A 19,640-nucleotide genomic window follows, 5' to 3' on the forward strand; every position below is an offset into this window, starting at 1 on the left:
CAGGACGAATTCATGAATCGGTGTGCCTACAAGTGCTTATGTGTGTATCTGCATACAATGCTTTACATTAAAGCAGAAATATGCAGGATTTTGACCATCATTTAACACAGCTTCAAAGTTGTTGTGATGGTTAAATTACTTGTTGCAGGGAGTTTGGGGGCTGTCCCCGCTCCCCCTACTGTCTATTAGTGGAAAAACAGCCTTGCAAGTTCAGGGCCAATGACCCAGAATCCTCAGAATCAGTAGGACTCACGAGAAACACAACATTGCTTCAAGGCACTACACACACACACCCTAGCCAGGTACCGGCTATAAGATCAAGGCAATAGCTTTTTTCTAGACGCACATTATAGCAGAGCCGGCTAAAAAAGAAGCAGAGAAAACGGTTGTCGGAAGAAGTGAGGAAGAGGAAACAACTGTCTGACCAAGCAACTCATTTCCTCTTAAATTAATTTTTTTAAATGGCTAGAAAAGAAAAACTCAGAAACGTGCAAAACGGCCGCTGACCGGCACGGACGTTGCTCTACTGCTTGTAATTTGGCGGCTCTGTTGAAAACGAATGTGCGTGTCCAGGAGAGTAGAAGGGAGGGGGGAGCTTCAACATTAGTTCATAGGCAGGATACAGCCTGGACAGGTCGCAGTCCATCACAGGACCAACATAAGACACACCTACATGCATGGACATGTCAGAGAAAACCAGAGAAAACCCACGCACACCGAACTGGCCACCTTCTTGTTGTGAGGCAACAGTGCTGTGTAGCCCTTGCACTCCCATTGTATAAAGACAAAATATTCACAATTCATGGTGAGTGAGCACATAGTTTTGACTTTAGGGGGCCTTTTAGGATTATTGGTGGCTATATGGGACTTGTCCAGATTTGATTTGATTTTTGAGGCCTGATCTTGAGGCAGCAGAGAAGTGTGGCTGTGTATAAGTGGGTTATCAGGTCAGTGAGTCATCTTCCAACTTCCAATGTTTTGTCTTAGTCATGCCAATGTATCTACGGGCACTTACCCCCAAATTGCCCCTGGTGGTTGCGTTGGCAGTATGTGGAAAAAACTGCTGCAGCAGAAAAAAACTGCATACAGTACATATACACCCAAAATACAGAATTAGAACCTTTTTGTTTCTGCCACTGCAGTTGTTTTTTCCACCATTAAACCAGCAAAAGTCTATTTGGAAATGAGTTAACATGTTCCATGTGCTTAGAAATAACAGAGATCTTAATCTTAATCGCTGCAGTGTTGTTGTTGTTGTTTTGAATATGAATGTTTGTCTATTCCCTACAAGCCATTGCCAATATGACATGTCTCACAGTATAGCAGTATTTTGAATCTTGTGTTGTCCTACAACACTCCCTCACTGCATTCAGACAGAGATTCATTTTATGTCAAAACTGATGGAGTCGAAGCAGAAGCATAATAGTGGCCTTGCACTAGTAAAGTTAAAACAGCTGCATCAGGTTGGCGTATGACTGAAAATGCTAAGTGGATTCTACTCCTACTAGAACTGAAAGGTCAGCAGTTTGATAGGATGAATGCTTTTTAATACAGTTTGATGGTGATGCTAGAGCAGATCACTAGGAATTACTGAGTAATAATTGCCCAAGAAAGGAAGTGTATGTGTAGGACTGAACAATTCATCAACATTTTTTATTAGAATTGTAATACAGCCTTCTGCAATTTTCAAATAGCAGGGGGCGCAATATTTCTTAAAGCCAAAACTTGTCAAATGACTGTTTTAGATGGTAATATTGTTCTGACTGACACACATGGGAATGAAGAAAACATATTTGTTTCTCACAAATCTGCACAGATACCTCACAGTAATCATTTGCAATATGTGATTCAAATAAAAATTTGAATAATTATCTAATCAGTGGCATTTTCTGTTGCCCAATCAGCTGATTGTTGTGAGTGGAGCCAGTCTAGCTCCACCCTGACCTTTCCGTACCATGTACTCAGGTACTCCAAGGGAATGGTGCCAAAAAAATGGAACTGTAGGAACTGGTTAGTTTGGTACTATTCCGAATGGAAACGTAAAAAAACTCCACTCGATGGAAACATGGCTTAATCGAGTCAGCTTAAGGTTTGTGAACACAACACGAGCGTGTAAGCGAAGCACAAGTTAGCACAAGTTATCCAAGCTTGAGTTCATGCACTGAGTGTGTGTGATTGAATTAGGGTGTGCTCTCGCCCTGCACTGACCCAAGGTAATAGGTTAATGCATCATTGCTGCACAGATGCACAAACACACACACACACAAACACACAAACACATACATCCACTTATTGTGACTGACAGAGCAGAAAGCACTACTCTCAGCCACCACGATGAGAGTCTTATAAGAATGGAAAATGGAGGGAAAGAGCTGACAGGAGAAAGAAGGGCTTGAGCAAAAATGACAAGCAGAAGGTGCGACTTTCGCTCACGAGCTTTTGAGTCACCATTGGCTGTCATGAGTTTATGAGCTATGTATTTGGAAGGAAAAACATTTGTGCAATACAGTGTGGACTGATATGGGTTCAGAACTGTAGACAAACCAACAAATATTCCCTTTCACTGATGATTATTTCCCAATACAATTGAAAATGAACCACAAGATTTACTTTAGAAAAAATCAAAACAGGCTCTTTTGTCTGGTTCATTGTGAATAAAAATCTATTTACTCCATCTCTTTCTCGGCTACTGCCTCGCATAATTTTGTGTGTTTGCATTCACTGCTGTTTTGTGAATATTTGGTTTGTTATAGTTTACCACAATTAGCAGTAGGTGGCACTGAAGTCCAGGTCACGGGATTAGGGACAACTTTACAAACAAAAGCAGAGCACCTAGCTGTGTGTGAAGAAAAAGCATTGTGTTGCTGTCTCTCATGTATCATTGTAGAGCAGTAAATGTAGAAGTTTAACACAACCAACCTTTATTCATTGAATCTGTTGCTGTTACACTTCATCACATTTATCTTTGTACTGATACACTCGCCTCCCTCAAGCCTATAGAATGCCATATAAATGTATGCCATATTTCTTGCTCTACATTCAGCTTTTTTTTCATGCACAACTTGAAAATGCACATGGAACAGGCCCACCCTTGCCTTTTGGGGGGAAGATTCCAAAAATGTGAAACATTTAATAGCTAATTATGTCAATAGGGTTGTTTCAGTTTGGACTAAAGAAAGAAATGCCTGTAATGCAAACCTATTGGACTATAGGTACGCTTCAAACTTGTATTAATGTCAGGATCTCCAGGTCATTATTTGTCAAATATGTCTCTTTTCAGTCCCCCTTTCAAGGAAGTGCAACACAAAACAACTGCAGTGTTTTTTTTTGTTTTTTTTAAACTGAAAATTGTGTACTTACGTTTAGTTTAGGTACAAAATAGTTATGGTGATTTAAAATGAAGAGTTGATAGTGCAAGTGAGATTGAACTAAACTCATTAATGTTTTAAAAGAAACTGTCATGAGATTCTTTAAACAACCAAGATAAAAAACTTGCAAAACTTGTCATGTTTTCTTTTGGATAAAACAATCTCATCAGCATGATGAAGACTTGCTTCCACTTCAGTGTTGACTGGTGGCTTTTAGAGGAGCTACAAGTTTAAGTATTTCATTATCCCATCGTGAGGTTTTTGATTTACTCTAAGTTAATATTATTTTGACATGCTGCACTGGCAAAATATTCTGATTAAGAATAAAAGAACAAAAGGAAATAAGAAGATAAGACTGTGGATATTTAACAAAGAGTCATTGATACTCAATGTTGTGAAGAAAGGGGGGAAAATGAACATGACAGGAAGAAAAGTTTTGGACATTAATTAGATTTCTCTCCACGCAAAGCCATCACCATTCATGTCTAATAAGTAAAATTCAACCCATTTTTATCTAAAATTCTGCTCCCTGTTTTACTGCGCACTGATATGAAGAAATGGCAGCAAGTGACTCATTACTGGTGGGAAAATATCTGAGGAAGAAAGATGAAGTGATGATGGAGCAAAGGAAGAGAACTGAGAGAAGAAAATACAGGTGGAGAAAGGGATGGATGAGTCAAGTACATGGTGAGGAGGCCTCTAAATGTGTCTCATTACAAATGGAAGTCATCAAAATGTATTGATTTATGTATGTTATTAATTATACCTTATAACTTTTGGACCATCATCTCTTACCACTCCTGTCCATAACACTTGCTCTGTCACTGTATCACCTCCTTCCACCACATACAGTCATGAATCTGTGTGTACATGGAGAGTAGAGCTGGAGAGACGTCTACTGGTGAAATGTGGTAACTGCAGTTATATCACAACTAGGTAACTGTACATAACGATGAATGCAAAGAAAAGAAGAACGAACGCATTTCAACTATATCCTCATATAAGCCACACATTTTAGCCTTTAAATCTATCTTCACTATGTAGTTTCTTTACTTCAGCAAAAAATATTTTAAAGAGCTCTTTCTCCTCCTGACATGGTGTTTAATGCTACCATTCAGAAGGTTTGTTACTGAAAAAAGATGGCAACATTAAAAAAAAATCAAATTATTGCAATTCAGCCGTAATCTCATTATAGAATATGGGAAAAAGAAGAAAGTTTGTTGCTTGAAAAGATTTAAATATGATTGCGTTAAATTTTCAAACACATGTAGTTTTGCATATATGTTTACATATAGAATGTAAAACTTTTCAAATGCCCTTACTGTCATGATTCACAATGAAGTACTTTAAATAGATCTCACGTTGACCAGCTACAAAAAGAAGCATTTACATTTTAATGCATGAATAATAAAATATATTGACACAGTCTATTCTGATGCACAAGGTGTAGCTTTACTCTTGCTACTTTAAGAACACTCTGCTTAAAGCGGAACTAGACCGGAAGTTCCTATTATCGCTGTTTTTTTTGGTGTGTATCTGCGTCATTACCTTGTTTATGAAGCCCTGACGGTTCGAAACAAACAGTTCAGCCATTGCTGAGAACGTTGTGTTTTATTGTAATCTCGGGGCTCAACGAGATCACTGAAAATCCCGTAATAGTTACGTAAGCAGCGGTTCTCCTGAACAACCGATCGTCCTGCTCTGGGCACTAGTCCGGGCACATCCGGTTGCGTACATTGAACCGCAGAAGAAGAATAACGTCCATTGTGGAGGTGTTTCATGAGCGACAGTGTCTTCTGACTCTGGGTCTGACTCCGGTTTAAAGTCATAAAAGGGACTGCGGCGGGGAGTCGTGACGAAGCTATTTTTAAACACTGTTAAAACAATGTTTTGATAATGAGGAGCAGTGCATCCGCTGTTCCAGAGGGGGGCGCTGCGCTTCTGAGAACGGATGTGCTGGATAGTACTGGCCAATCACAAGACTCTGTCTTCTGGGGGTGAAAGTTCACTCTGAAACATCGCGGCTGAAAAACACTGTCAGAAAAGAGGATTTCTATCGGCTAGTTTACAGCAACTAGGATGTTTTTGACCATAAAAACAAGTTAATATATGTAAGAAGACCTCCATAACTAACATTTATGTGCAACAGGACCACTCTATGTGACCTTTAACAGGCTTTAACGGTTTAAATTGTTCTTAATAAGTCGTACACTCCCTGTATCAAGGTTCCCAAACAGACTGAACAGACCCTTTTCAATATTGTACTTATTCACAGTTCATAATTGAAAGTGGTTAAAAAATGTCAGACACTTTCACTGAATAAGAGTTCTGTGAAAGAGCAAAAAAAAAAGCAACAGTAACAAATAAGAATGAACTGACAAGAGAACAAAGAAAAGAACTGATTCTAATGTACCTCAAGTTTTGTTCCAGTTTATTGTTTTACAGGGAAATAAAAAGCCAAGCCTTTATGGGTCAGAAATTTATTTGACCACCACCACCTTGGAGAGCCTGTGCTTGACAGTTATTGACGACTATAACTTACATTAATTGTAGTTGTGTTATTTACTCTAGTTTGTTTGTTTTTAACCTTAGAGGGCAGTAAAATCACGGAAGTGTCCTCGTATTGATTTGTAAAGTAAGAAAGTAAACCAGTTTACATGAAATAGCTTTAAATCTTGTGTTGTTCATCTAATGTTCCTGTTAAGCAGCCGTTTAGTAGGCTGCTTTTCATGTTTAAGACTGAAATGTGACATGTCTTTCTGCATTCTCTGTAACAAACTGACATCCTCAATGCATCTTCTCCAATTTCTTCCTCTCATGTTCTTCTTGATGCACATAATGCGTTAAAAAAAAAAAAGTAAATCTCACCGGGTAATTACAGAATTCTCAGCACCTTGCATAATAACCCCTGACAGTTCAGAGCAGATGACTATAGGCGCTGCTTTGCTCCCAGGTGGCAACACAAAGTTGCTGAGTGCTGATTTCCAGGTTTGATGACACACTGGTTACAGTCTGACCTCGGGGTCAGTGAGAACTCTGCGAAAAAATGATTCCAGAGGAGAACGTGACAACTCATACTCTAAAATGTTAATCATGGTAGGAGCTATTGCACTGTTTTTAGACTGCTGTTCTCTCTGTTTTTATGAGGACCTACAGTAAATTTGTATGGTGTTCAGTATGTAAATTAAAACATTTTAGTTGAGTGCTTGATTTTTACAAGCTAAAAAAAATAGCTTTTTGTGTGTTTGTGTCCTACTAAAATGCCTGGGGTTTATGAAGCTTGGATTCCTACTGAAGATCAAATATGGGATCTTTGCTATTTTTAATTCATTGGCAAGCAGCCCTGGACTCATATTCCATCATTATGCAAATATATATTTTGCATGTGAGCCACATGGCAATGCAGTGTCGAGCATTGTTGCCTCACAGTAAGAACCGGTTTGGATTCCGGTGTGCGATCAAGGGCCTTTCTGTGCGGAGTTTGCATGTTCTTGCTGTGTGCACGTGGTTTTCTGTCTCTGGATACTGTGGCTTCCTCCGACAGTCTGATCGGGGATTAGGTTAATTAGATACACTAAATTGACTGTTGGTGTGAATGTGACAGTTGTTTGTCTCTGTGTTGGACATGTGATGGACTGATGACCTGTCCAGGGTGTACCTCAGAGGATAAAGCTGTGGAAGATGGATGAATGTCTTGCAGGCATCACCATACACATGTGCAGTGCCAAAACTACACTCATGCATGACAATATTACTCCAACAGTCTTTTCCTTTAAGAGGCGAAGCAGGTTAATGTACAAATGGCTGTGATTTTATCAAGTTGAAGAGCTAAGTAAAGCAGACATACACTGCACTTTATTGTACGTGGCAGAGTTTGAGCCTTGTCTTGAATCAAAGAAAAATAAAGCCTTGTCATCTACGGGGAAAAAGGTGAGTTCCTTGTTTGTATTAATGTAAACCTAATTCTCCTTTTTTTCCCAACTGTAGACATGTATCGCCTGGAGCTGGCTGGTGGTCTCGGCGTCATATTGCTGCTGCTGGGCATCCTGACGGCACTTTATAAATGCTACAACCTGGAGATTATGCTGTGCTACAGGAGACACTTTGGAAGTGATGAAACTGAAGATGGTATGTCTCTTTAAGGGACAAAAAATCATGAAAATGTGTTTATAAAAAGCACAAAAGATACTCAGCAGTTACAGTACATTTAATGAAGTTCCACACTGATGTGGTGAATCTTTATTTCTAAAGCTCCAACAAAAATCAATGTAACTGTATATTTTACTCCAACATAAAAATGTCAACATACTTTTATTGACTTTAACTTAAAGTACTAGGTGTTTTTTTGAATTAAATAGTTTAGTATATGAGTGTATTATTTGTTGTTTCTACATTTTTGCCCTGGCACTCTCTCAACAAAAAAGAAAAATATTACCATTTAGTTTCAAGGCATCTTCATTGTATTTTGTCATACACTCAATACTAGCATCATAACATGTGAGCAAAAGTATTTTCAAATATATTTGCCCAAATTTAAATGGTCTAAGCTCTGTCAAGTCCAACCCTGTGGAACTCAAACAACCACTGATGTGATAGAGGTGCTTCAAGTTAATTTAACAATGTATTATTTCATTTTCCATCTATATAACCCATAATTGTATTACCTCTCCCTCTGTCTTGGTATCTCCCTCCTGACAGATAATAAGGAATATGATGCCTACCTGTCCTACACTAAAGTGGACCTGGACTCTGTGGGCAGGTGAGATACAGAGTCTCTCTGTGTACGTCTTCAACTAGGTTGTTTCTAATCAGTGGCTCTGACATTTGCAGAGAACTTGCTGCTCTTCACTGCTCTGCCAGCTTTTCCTTTTATGGACTCGGTCACAGTCTGTGACTGATTTCTCTACCAGGTCTCTACCATATAGGTTGTATGAAGGTTGTAGAAAAGTAACATTAGGGGAATGTTCTGGGAAACAAAAAAAATAAAGTTCTCTAAAAGTTGTATGAAGGTTGTGACAAAGTAACATTCTGGGAACCAAATGTGCAACCAAACACTAACGTTAGCGGAACATTAGGAAAACTTTCCCAGAACGTGGGAACCACAAATTGTTAGCTGGGAACTAACTGAAGACAGACAGGATTGTGGTTTAAAGCTAAGCTTTGCTGATTTCCCTTTGGACAGATTTAGGTTGAGTGCTGCCAAGGAGTTCCCCATTCTGGCAAACACAGCTGTTGACATTGGGCTTGCATTTTACACAACATACATATCTATGTGAGCTGAGCTTTTTTAAGCATGAGAGACTGAGAGGAAGAGCTTTGTGTGTGCTTTTCTTCAATACCTGCCAGGATATTAGTTTTCTGTTCATCTAAACAGTAGCAGGTTTCACACTGAGTGAGTATAAACTAGGGCTGTCTTAATTAACGCGTTAACGCAGGATGATTAATTTGTGTAATTAACGCGTTAATTTTTTTTAACGCATTAACGCACTTTCATCGCGCTACGGGTAGACGTGCAGTTTATGAACAGGCAAGGCGGCGGGCAACTGCTTGGGGCCCTGAGCCGATAGGGGGGCTCCCGATACTCGGAGCCTAAATGCATCAGTGACCAGCTGCATCCCCGTCTCCCTTAAACAACAAGGGTTGATTTGCAATGACATCTCAGTAGGAAACCTCCCTAAAGGGGCCCCACGTCTCCTCACGCTAACCTGTGTGAAGCTGAAGGAAAATGAAGAGGAGTTATCAATCAGGAAGTTAGAAGAGGAAGAAAAAAGAAAGAAAGACACACAGTTGTAAGTGGCGCTACTCGCCCAGATAATGATATAATCATAACATTAACAGTCACTGTCTAACTAACGGGGACACAGAGCGTCAACATTAGCGTCAGAATGCTAGCTGACGCTAACGCTAACTAGTAGAAGCAGTGCTTCAAAGGTGCTGATGAGGAATATCCTGCTGTGGGTTTAGTACCCCCAAGAAAACTATTTAACTTCTATACTTTATTTTTTGTTTATAATGTGAGTTATTTACAGTGCAATGTTTAGTTTTTCTTTTAAAGTTATTTACAGCATATTATTTTTTCTATTTATTTATATTGTCTTATAATGTGGGTTCTTTACAATGTAATGCTTATTTTTTACTATGTTTGTATAGGTTTTTACAAGTTATTTACAGTATTTTATTGTTCTTTACCTTTATATTTTCACATACTTTATTTATCTCTCCGTTCCAACAACAATATAAAGAGAAAATTCGATTTTTTTTGGCATATTTACGAATGGTAATTAATCGTGATTAATCGTGATTAATCCACAGCTACCCTTTGATTAATCTGATTAAAATGTTTTATCTTTTGACAGCCCTATTATAAACACATTGAGAGACTAAATTATTATTATATACGTTGTATTAGGCTAACTTGTCATTCTACCCACCTACCCCACACCCAACCACTCTTTCACATGATTACACACAGAGTGAGTGAGAGGAAAGAAAGACGCAATGGAGTATAGCCTTCTGATGTGTGTTTCTACAGTTCTTGAGAAGTCACGTCATGTATATCTGTCTTTTAACGAAGTGTTACTTGTCCAAATTGCATCCAGGAAACTGAAATGGAGCTGCATGGTGAAGGAAACAGCAACAGTAGTGATTGAACATACAGTAGCACGTAATAATAATAATGATAACTTCAATTTATAAAGCGCCTTTCATGAGACCCAAGGTCACACGTAGTCAGGCAGCTGTTCAGAGAGTGTTGGAACACACATTTTCAAATATCACATTACATTCAGGAGAATACGGTGATTGTGATTAGGATCCAATTGTGACGTCTGACTGTATGTTGAGGTTTTTTTAGCTGTTAAATCTACTTCTGAAACTTTTCTTATGCACTTCTTGGTGTTTGCGGCCATAGTGCTGCTGTATGAAGCTGTCTCGCTTTACTCGCACTGTTTTTCTCTGCGTCAATATGTGTGCGGCGCGGAAATGTGACCAAAGACATGAAAACATACACAAATGAAACACTTTACTTAGAAAACATAGATATAGAGTTAATACGAGCTGATAGGGGTAATCAGCATTGCGTGAACTCATTGGTTCACATTCAGTTTAAAACCACAATGACTAAAACCAGATTCCTTCTGTGGTTGCTTCACCTGTAGAATAATAAATGATATTGATCCATTTGATTTTAAACTCGGAGACACATTTTTTTTCTCTCTCTCTTCACTGGCAGGTTGAGCAGCGATGAGGAAATGTTAGCTTTGGAGATCCTGCCAGATGTTCTGGAGAAACATTATGGCTACAAGCTGTTTCTACCAGACAGAGATCTAATACCCAGCAGTAGTGAGTATCAATCTATGTACTTTATCTATCTACCTCAAACACTCCTCTGTCACCGCACAAACACTCAGCTCATGCACACTTTTTGCACACAATTCATCACTTTGTCAGAAGAAATAAGAATGAATGTGGGTCTTCATTATAACACGCTCACAAACTTGAGTAATCAAACCATACACACACTGATGCACAACCCTATACCACATTCTTTTATTTAAACCTGTGAGTTGTGTTTGGACCTGTGATTTCTTGTGATTTTCTCTTTTTACCTCACTTTGACAACTAATGAAGCCCCCATTTAATGTACAGGTGGCACACACACAAACTAAGGACATATAGACCTGATTCATACCCTAGCCCCTTACCCAAACCCTAAAACCAGGTTTTAACCCTCAACAAGCCCTTTAAATTTCTGGGGCCCAGATAAAATGTCCTGACAAGGTCAAAATATACCCACAAAGATAATATCTTCCAATCTAAAATTGGAAAGGTATCTTTCCTTATCAAGATGAAAACATGGTGGTGTATGTCCATCTCTCAGGAGACTAACGGAGGACAGTAAAAGAGAGTATACAGTATTTACAAGGTGACAAACACGTACATTCACAACGCTGCGAAATTGTTTAATGATCAAATTTCATAACAGCATTCAGGGCAGTGGGGCCTGAATATTCTCATATTGACATGTCTATGTGAATGAGGGACATTGAATGAAGCAATCATGTGTTAACTTGACCTCAGGGTTAATGTGTCTAGATAAAGCATTGTCAAAGATTGTAGATTTACTGGCCTTAAACTTCCCAGAGGCCTCTGCACAGTTTAGCACAAGCGGCAAGTCTTCTTAAACATGTTTGTTTAAGGCCCGTTTAAACTCCATTTGTGCCTGTTGTACGTCCGTTCGCCTTTTGCATAGAGTATAAATGGGCCTTTAGACAGCTTCAGAGGAGAGTATTAGTGACAAAACCAAGTTGTGAACAACTACTTTTGATGTTTTATTCCAGTAAATCACAAATGTTTGCTAGCACTGCAGTGGCTAACAAGCTTTGTTCGAAAAAAATAATCAGTTTATTATCACTCTATTCTTGAAATACAATGACTTTCTTCATACTTATAACCATTTCCACAGAACCTCCCCCCAAAAAATGTTTTTCTATATCTTTGACGTGTTAATCAGCAGTGGAGCAGATCTTTGCCCAGAGTTCCATGACGTTAAGCTTTGTGTGAGAATAGACTCTGGGCGCTGAAGAGAAAGACAACAAAAAATAAGACAAAAGTCTGTTGCCCAATCAGCTGACTGTCGTCGGTGGAAACTATGACAGTGCATACCATTCCCCCAAGGGGGGGTTATACTATTCCTAATTGAAATTCTTAATGGAATGCAAAAAAACAAACAAAAAACATACCATACTGTATTAAAGTTAATAATTTCATTTGATGGAAAGACAATGTGGGCTTCTCGAAGCATTTACCATTTATCCATTAGTTCTGTTGGCTTTAGCTACAAATATATTCCAAATCAGTTTGTGGTTACTGTGAGAGCCATTTGTATTTATTATTTATTTGCTATAGTGCCTGTGGGCTCCAGAGGATTGCAGTTGCTTTAAAAAGAAACCACTGTAAAACATATCAATAGTCTGTGAGTTTGCAGGTTAATCCCTCCAAACTATCAAAATAATGCACAAAAAAGAAAGTATTGAGCCATTATCCCAGTTATATTAGCATTTTCTTGACAAAATGTTTCTCAACATGCCCTTAAAACTTCAGAAGAATGCAGTAACTATATGTAACTTCATAATGTGGCTACAAAATAATGAACTACTGTGTGTTTTCTGTATTATTTAACAGTGTCTCCTAAAATACATTGTAAAACATAACAATAATATAGCAAATGTACTTAAACATGCTTCACAGTGAATCAGTCTGCTCTACTTCTTCTGTCCTTTACCAAAAATAAAGCCACAAGCAAACACAACACCACATCCTTAAAACAGATGAACAGTCACAGTTCCGCTCACACTGAGGCTTTCTCTCTGCGCCCCGGAAAAAACAAATATCTACTGTGCATAACGACACACATTACTTTGTCCAAGCTCCATGTGAAGTAAAGGTTACAAAGTGTGAACAACAGACTCAGCGAGGAGCCTGTCTACTGCTCTTCAAAGCCATTGACACAGCGACGTGGCCTAAAATACACCGTTCAATTATCTACTCCATTAACCCAATGAAATGAACAAAAGAGCAAGATATAAACAACAGGAAGAGAGAGGGCTGACTGATGAGATCATCGTTTTGTGTTGTTTCCTATGAGGTGATTTAGGTAATCCTTAAAAATAGAGAGTGGGAAGAAGAAGAACTGATGAAGAGTTGAGGTTAACTGTGAGGAGAGAAGACAGCAGAGGATCAAGATAGAAAACCAAACCACAGAGGAGAAAGAAAGGGACTGAATTTGTGGATGTGCAAACTATTTGTGCGTCTTATATTGAGCGTGAAATTGCAATGTGTTGTTGTGGAGAGCCTGCCATTAATTTAGTTAGCAAGTGAAGAGATTGTGAAGCAGGGAGACGTGCAGGCGAGAACATGTGTTGTTCGCACAACACAGTTTTCAGAGATTAAAAAAAAAAAATAACAATAATGAGCTATTTCCATTTTTCACACGGCAGAAAATATGAAAAATGTCACATTTAACTAAATGGAAATGGGGCCTTGCGCGAGTATTCTAGTGAACTCTTAAGTCCCGTGTTTTATGGAGGGCTGTGTAGACCATAATTCCTTTTCTACCTCACACATACACAATTTGACCTCTCACATACACAATTGTGCCTCCCACATTCACTATTTTTGGCTCTCACATACACAATTTTACCTCTCACATAAAAAATTTTTTACCTCTCACATACTCTCTTTTACTTTGCACATACACAAAATAAACCTCTCACACACTCTTTTTTACTTTGCACATACACAATTTTACCTCTCATATACAATTTTTTTGTGTGTGTGTGTGTGTGAATACATTTTTTTTACCTCTCACATACTCTCTTTTACTTTGCACATACACAAAATAAACCTCTCACACACTCTTTTTTACTTTGCACATACACAATTTTACCTCTCATATACAATTTTTTTTTGTGTGTGTGTGTGAAGCATTTTTATATGAATGTGTCAGGTACACAAAAAAGGGAATGTGAGAGGGCCAAAACAAGTGACTGTGCGAGCGGAAGGCCTTCCAGTCATGTGACGTAAAGCAGGAACTGTGAACAGGTGGCGTGTAGAAAAATTGTATGTGAGGTAGAAAAAAATTGTATATGAGAGGTAAAATTGTGTATGTGCAAAGTAAAAGAGTATGTGAGAGGTTTATTTTGTGTACGTGCAAAGAAAAAAGAGAGTATGAGTTAGGTAACATTGTGTAAGTGAGAGGGAAAATTGTGTATGCGAGAGCCAAAAAAAGTGAATGTGCGAGGCAAAATTGCGTATGTGAGAGATAAAATTGTGTATGTGTGAGGTAAAAAAGGAATTATGGCCGACACGGCCCCCCACAGTTGACTCATCTTTTTATTGACAAATAGCTCCAGCTCACATCTGCTGTTTTCCAGCATGATCTCTTGCTCACTCCCTCTTCCAGCTCTTCCTCCCTGAGTTTTCAGTAAAAGCTAAAGTATTAGCACAATGCCGCACCCTAATGTAAGGACTGACTTCACTGTGCAGTGTCAGGGCCAAAAATCTTACACAGGCATTTCTGTCACTCTTCCTTACACTCCTGTCAATCTCTCTTGTCATTTATGGTCAAGATTACTGAAAGGAATATTTCACCATTGGAAAGTTGAATGCCTATTAAAACTGTGTAGTCGAAATGTGAAATGTGCCTTCTTGCAGCCAGCAGGATTCACAGTCAAGGAGATACTACATCAGGATATTAATGTTGAATTCCCTTTTCTTTTTTGTTCTTTTTTTAATTGTAGCCTTTCTTCAAATAACTGTAAAACCTTTCCGTCTCTAATATTCAGTGTCATATTTGCAAAGAAATCATTATTATAGCAACGGGTTGTAGATCCTGGAAAATCTGTTTGAGCAGGTGACATTTTCAATTCAAAAGGCCAAGCCACTTTCTTCAGATTTCTCTCCGAAGCTAAGCCTCCAGAGCCTCCGGGGGGGGTGCAGATGGCTGTTTTATTGATGCATCACAATCAGAGGCGAACATAGTACACAGCTTCATTACTTGAGTAAATGTACAGATACCTCTTGCTAAAGTTTACTCATGTACAAGTAAAAGTACTACAGTCAGATGTCTACTTAAGTACTTTTAAAAACAAGTACATCAGTACTTTTACTTGAGTATCAAGAGTACATTTTCTAAATATTGCATTACTACTGCCACAGTTCTTACATTTACATAAAGAAACATCCTACTTGGAGTTTTGAAAAATGTTAATGTTAATACCTTGAAAAATGTAAAAGGAATTGAAAGTATAATTAAGTCATTTTCATCTTTTTACCATGTTGCTTTATTTAACTTTTCTCACTTGCCCACAAGGCAATAGCACAATGGCAACGCTCTCGCTTAGAAATTTAAGGAAGTTTATTTCAATGTACGCACCTTGACATGCTTCCTCAAGTTGGAAGATTAAAGGCGCCATATGTAAGAATGTGGCCAAAAACAGCTACTACACTCAAATTTAAAATACCAAGGTATTTTAGGTTTCGTTCTTCACCGCCATTGTAGCTCAGACGTAACTGGCACCCCTGGTTGCTCGGCAGCTGAGACTCTACTGACTGCAATGATTGGTAGACGGCGGTAGGTGGCGCCACATGCCAAAACATGATGTCAAAACATAAACATGATTAACGGTGTGCAAAAGATTCTTTTAATGCAAATATTTTGGCTGTACTGTTCTTGTTGGTGAGTTCAGTTTGTTATATGAACATTATTCCTGAGTCTCTGTGACATATTAGGAGGATTTTATGGCCAGATGCTTTAGATATATTACATAATGCACCTTTAATTTTTATACGTGGTGATGAAGTTTTCAAACACTTGAAGTGAACACTATCATTAACTTGTTCAGAAAATTTTAATAGTCTGGTGAGGTGGGGCCACAGGTTGGCACATTCCCGGGATGGACCTACTGTGTCTTCATCCATTGTTTCGTCCATGGTTTCGTCTCACTAACTAAATCTGACCATGGAGTTGTTGTTTTTTTTGTACAAGAAGTAACAGGTACTCACAGTTATGGATAGAAATGTATTGGCATCTCAAATATACTTGAGTAAAGTCATGAGTACTCCCCAAAAATGATTCTCAAGTAAAGTACAGATCCCTCAAAATTGTACTTAAGTACTGTACTCAAGTAAATGTACTCCGTTACTGTCCGGCTCTGATCACAATCCGATTAATCCAAGCCTGCCATTCATTTCATTCATCGGGGTGTGAAGGGATTTTAGGCAATACCATTTATATTTCCATGATGTAACAAACTAGGAAAGCAATACAGTTCACTGCAGCCAACTGTTTTTCGTTTACTATATGGGACTCCAATGGGGACATGGGACAACCATGTTAGGAAAGGTTTTCGAGCAATAAATATCACATGGTTTCTAAGACAACATGTAGCTGATCTTTATAATTCATCTGCTATGTTTTGGAAACAGTCGGAGCATGTAAGCACTATCCCAACATCTTAAACTTTCTGATAAACTTTGCTTCATCCAGCTCTGAATGCTTAAAACGCACAATAAAAGCAAGTAAAATAAACAAAAAAAAGTGATCAGAACACGAGCAGAATCTGTAGCCTGTTGGTTGTCATCACTCCTTGTTCTCTGCTTCCTTCAAGCGCGTTTTATGGCACTGATCCAACTCTGCTGTCTCTCGGGATCTTTGATGATCCATTAAAATGCTTTGCCCTTTGCTTGTCCCTGACCGCTTTGGTTTACCGCGGGATGACAAGTTGTCCACCATCTTCACTCTTTTCTCTTCATTGAATCTTCATTCAATCCAATGTATTTATGAAGAACATTTAAGAAGTAACAACATTAAAATTGAATGAGTAAATAAAAAGAAAAGTTTGAGACATAAAGCACATGCCAAGACAACAACATCGCCCATACAAAATGCAGAACAACTCAAAGTGTGTCGAAAGAGCAGCCTGTAAAGAGACTCAAGAGACAGATTTCCTGCCAAATGGCATTGTTTTGGGTGTGGACAAAGCCATGCTAGCATTTCCTGTTTTGTGGTAATCTAGGTTAAAAACATGCTGATTCCAGTTCAGCATGTAATGTTTGAATTTTGTAATAAAAACTGGCAATGATGGTTACAGTCAGTTTCCACTGGTTGTGGCAGGAACTCTAAATATAAATTGGTATTTGGTACATCTTGCTTCTCTGTGAAATGCTTGAGAGGTGAGAAAATGTTGCAAGTGCTTTTTAAAGGCTGTTCCATTTAGTTTGTGTTCGATAAAAACATTTTTACATTCTCCTCACTCATATTCAGTGTTGGGGAAGTTATTAGAAATTAGTGTACTAGTTACTTGTTACTTCTTAAAAAAGTAATCTGTTACTTTACTTAGTTACACTCTATGAGAAGTAACCTTGTACGTTACGTTACTTTTCTGTTGCTCGACTTTGGGCAGAACCCCGTATTTGTTCCTAAATGTGCAGGCCTACATCACAATGTGTGATTATACCTCATCGAGAGTAGTCTTTCAAAATGTTTGTCTGAAAGTCTCTTTCTTCTGGGGGTAAAAACAAGACCTCCCAGGCTGAGCAGCCTCTCCACCTCTGGATGGTGTGGCAGTGTTGTATTTCATGAACACAGCTTTCACACGGGGGAAACGGTTCAGGACTTCTAACTCTGAGCCTGATCTCATCTACACAAGTACCTAGAGTATGCACGAAAGGACATTGCGTCTTCTCGGTTTTTATTCTCAGCCGGCTCTGCATCATGGGGTAGAGTGCAACACGCCACGATGAGCAGCACACACGCCGCTTCTCTCCGCTCCACTCCCCCAATCCATCAAATCTGTCCCTGGGAAAGGTAGCGATGCACCGAATTGAGAAGTGAACTGAAAAAGGGAACCAAATTTATAGCACTTTGCACAATACTTTTAATCTGAAAAAAGTAGTTTGTTACATATTTTGTAAGGCCTTACACACAACACTGCTCGTATTATACTAATCTATATTGATGTAGCTTGCCTGTATGAAACAGTTAAACATAAACCTTATTTACTGTAAACTGCAAGCAGGAGATTTGCACATATTTAAGTTCATTATATTTTATTCTATTTCTTATTTGTATTATTATTTAATGCATACACTGAGCGAGACGAACCAAAGTCAAATTTGTTGCAGTGTAACAAGTAAAAACAAAAAAAGGTGATTTTGATACTGAACACTTTAAAAAAAAACAAAAAAAACTCAAAATTGTGAAAGACAAACAAACGAAAAAGAAAACAAATATAAAACAAAAAGGACTAGAAAGAAGCCAAAAGCATATTTAATCTGACCCCTTCTCCACTATTTAAGGAAGAAATACAACAATTGACATACAGAAAGGATATGAATACAAAAAGTGTAGATCTTCCTCCCTGTACCTGGTGAAAATTATATTTTTGTACGTCTTTTTGAACTGAGACATGCTCGGACATTGGGCTACTCCACAATGGTGGTGGGGGGCCTCTAAATTAAATACATTTTGGCGAACAGCATGTAATACAGGTAAACCGTGCAGAGCAATGTTTTTCGCTAACAATTACTGGGATTTATCCTGAGCCACAAAACTCACAACTCACAGTCATCTTAGTCAATGTTTGCGCTTCACCTCTTTTTTTTTTCTTTTTTTTTTAAATGCTATGCTTCTCTCTTCTCTACCTCTTCTACCTTGTCTCCACTCCTCTCTTTCGTAGCCTATATCGAGGACTTGGCTCGCAGTGTTGAGCAGAGCAGACGACTCATCATTGTTTTGACTCCAGAGTTCGTCGCCAAAAGAGGGTGGAGTATCTTCCAGATAGAGACACGCCTCCATTCTATGCTGGTTACTGGGGAAATCAAGGTGAGGAGCGCAAAGTGAACGGGAACTCTGAAATCTTATAAAGTACAACCAGATGAGTGTCGTTTTCTCTTCCTGAATGTTGTGTTGTACTTTGAGAGACCTACATGTGGAGTTGATTCAGTTGAAGATGATCATATGCATTCCCTCTCACTCCTGCATCTGTTTCTGTGTGTCCAGGTGATCATGATAGAGTGTGCCGACCTGAAGAATGTCATCAACTACCAGGAGGTTGAGGCACTTAAACACACTATCAAGGTAAACAGGGAGGGACAAGAATGGAGTGGAAGGGGATGCCGTTCGTGATTCCAAACAAAATAATGAAAAATTAAAATTCTCTGACCTCCCTTTCATTCTTTTCAGGTTTTATCCATCATCAAGTGGAGGGGACCTAAATGCAATGAGCTCTCCTCGAAGTTTTGGAAACAGGTGGTGTACGAAATGCCTGCTAAACGCAGAGAGACACTTTCCAGGCGCCAGGTATACTGACTTTAACAATCTACACCTAAAGTATAAAATCTGTACATATGTACATATATGCCACAAAAGGGTCAACACCATCAGTAATTTGTATGTGGTAAAAGGGAAAATGTATCTTTTCTAAACCATTCTACCACACCCTCTTTTTTAGTGATCCTCTCCTTATTATTTCAGGTCCTAAGTTTTTTGTTGATTTAACTTTTTGGTAGATTTAGTGAGTGGCAGTAAGAATTAATAATTAAAGAACCAATGCCTGTTTTATTTTGAATCCTTTTTGTTGAAATGTGTAGTTTTTATAACTTTCCTAATTTGCAACCCAGAAATGTGTTTACTGGGAAAACAATTGGGGGCTGGTCCAGGATATGGCATGAAGCAAACCTGTTTAAAAGGTGTTGGTCGCATTTTAGTTA

General features: G+C 38.5%; 1 protein-coding gene across 1 annotated transcript in view; it reads left to right on the forward strand.

The window, feature by feature from the left end:
- Positions 1–19,640, forward strand: part of il1rapl2 (interleukin 1 receptor accessory protein-like 2) — a gene marked incomplete at both ends in the record, with an annotated part of 340,998 nt that overhangs the window by 317,140 nt on the left and 4,218 nt on the right. Inside the window, 6 exons of the mRNA XM_083905913.1 lie at positions 7,356–7,496; positions 8,067–8,127; positions 10,600–10,709; positions 18,608–18,753; positions 18,931–19,008; positions 19,114–19,230. Of these exons, the coding sequence (XP_083762039.1) occupies positions 7,356–7,496; positions 8,067–8,127; positions 10,600–10,709; positions 18,608–18,753; positions 18,931–19,008; positions 19,114–19,230 (653 nt within the window). The remainder of the gene's footprint in view (positions 1–7,355; positions 7,497–8,066; positions 8,128–10,599; positions 10,710–18,607; positions 18,754–18,930; positions 19,009–19,113; positions 19,231–19,640) is intronic.

This window comes from Microchirus variegatus, assembly GCF_963457635.1.
Source record: "Microchirus variegatus genome assembly, chromosome: 19".
In the NCBI taxonomy this organism is placed as follows: domain Eukaryota; kingdom Metazoa; phylum Chordata; class Actinopteri; order Pleuronectiformes; family Soleidae; genus Microchirus; species Microchirus variegatus.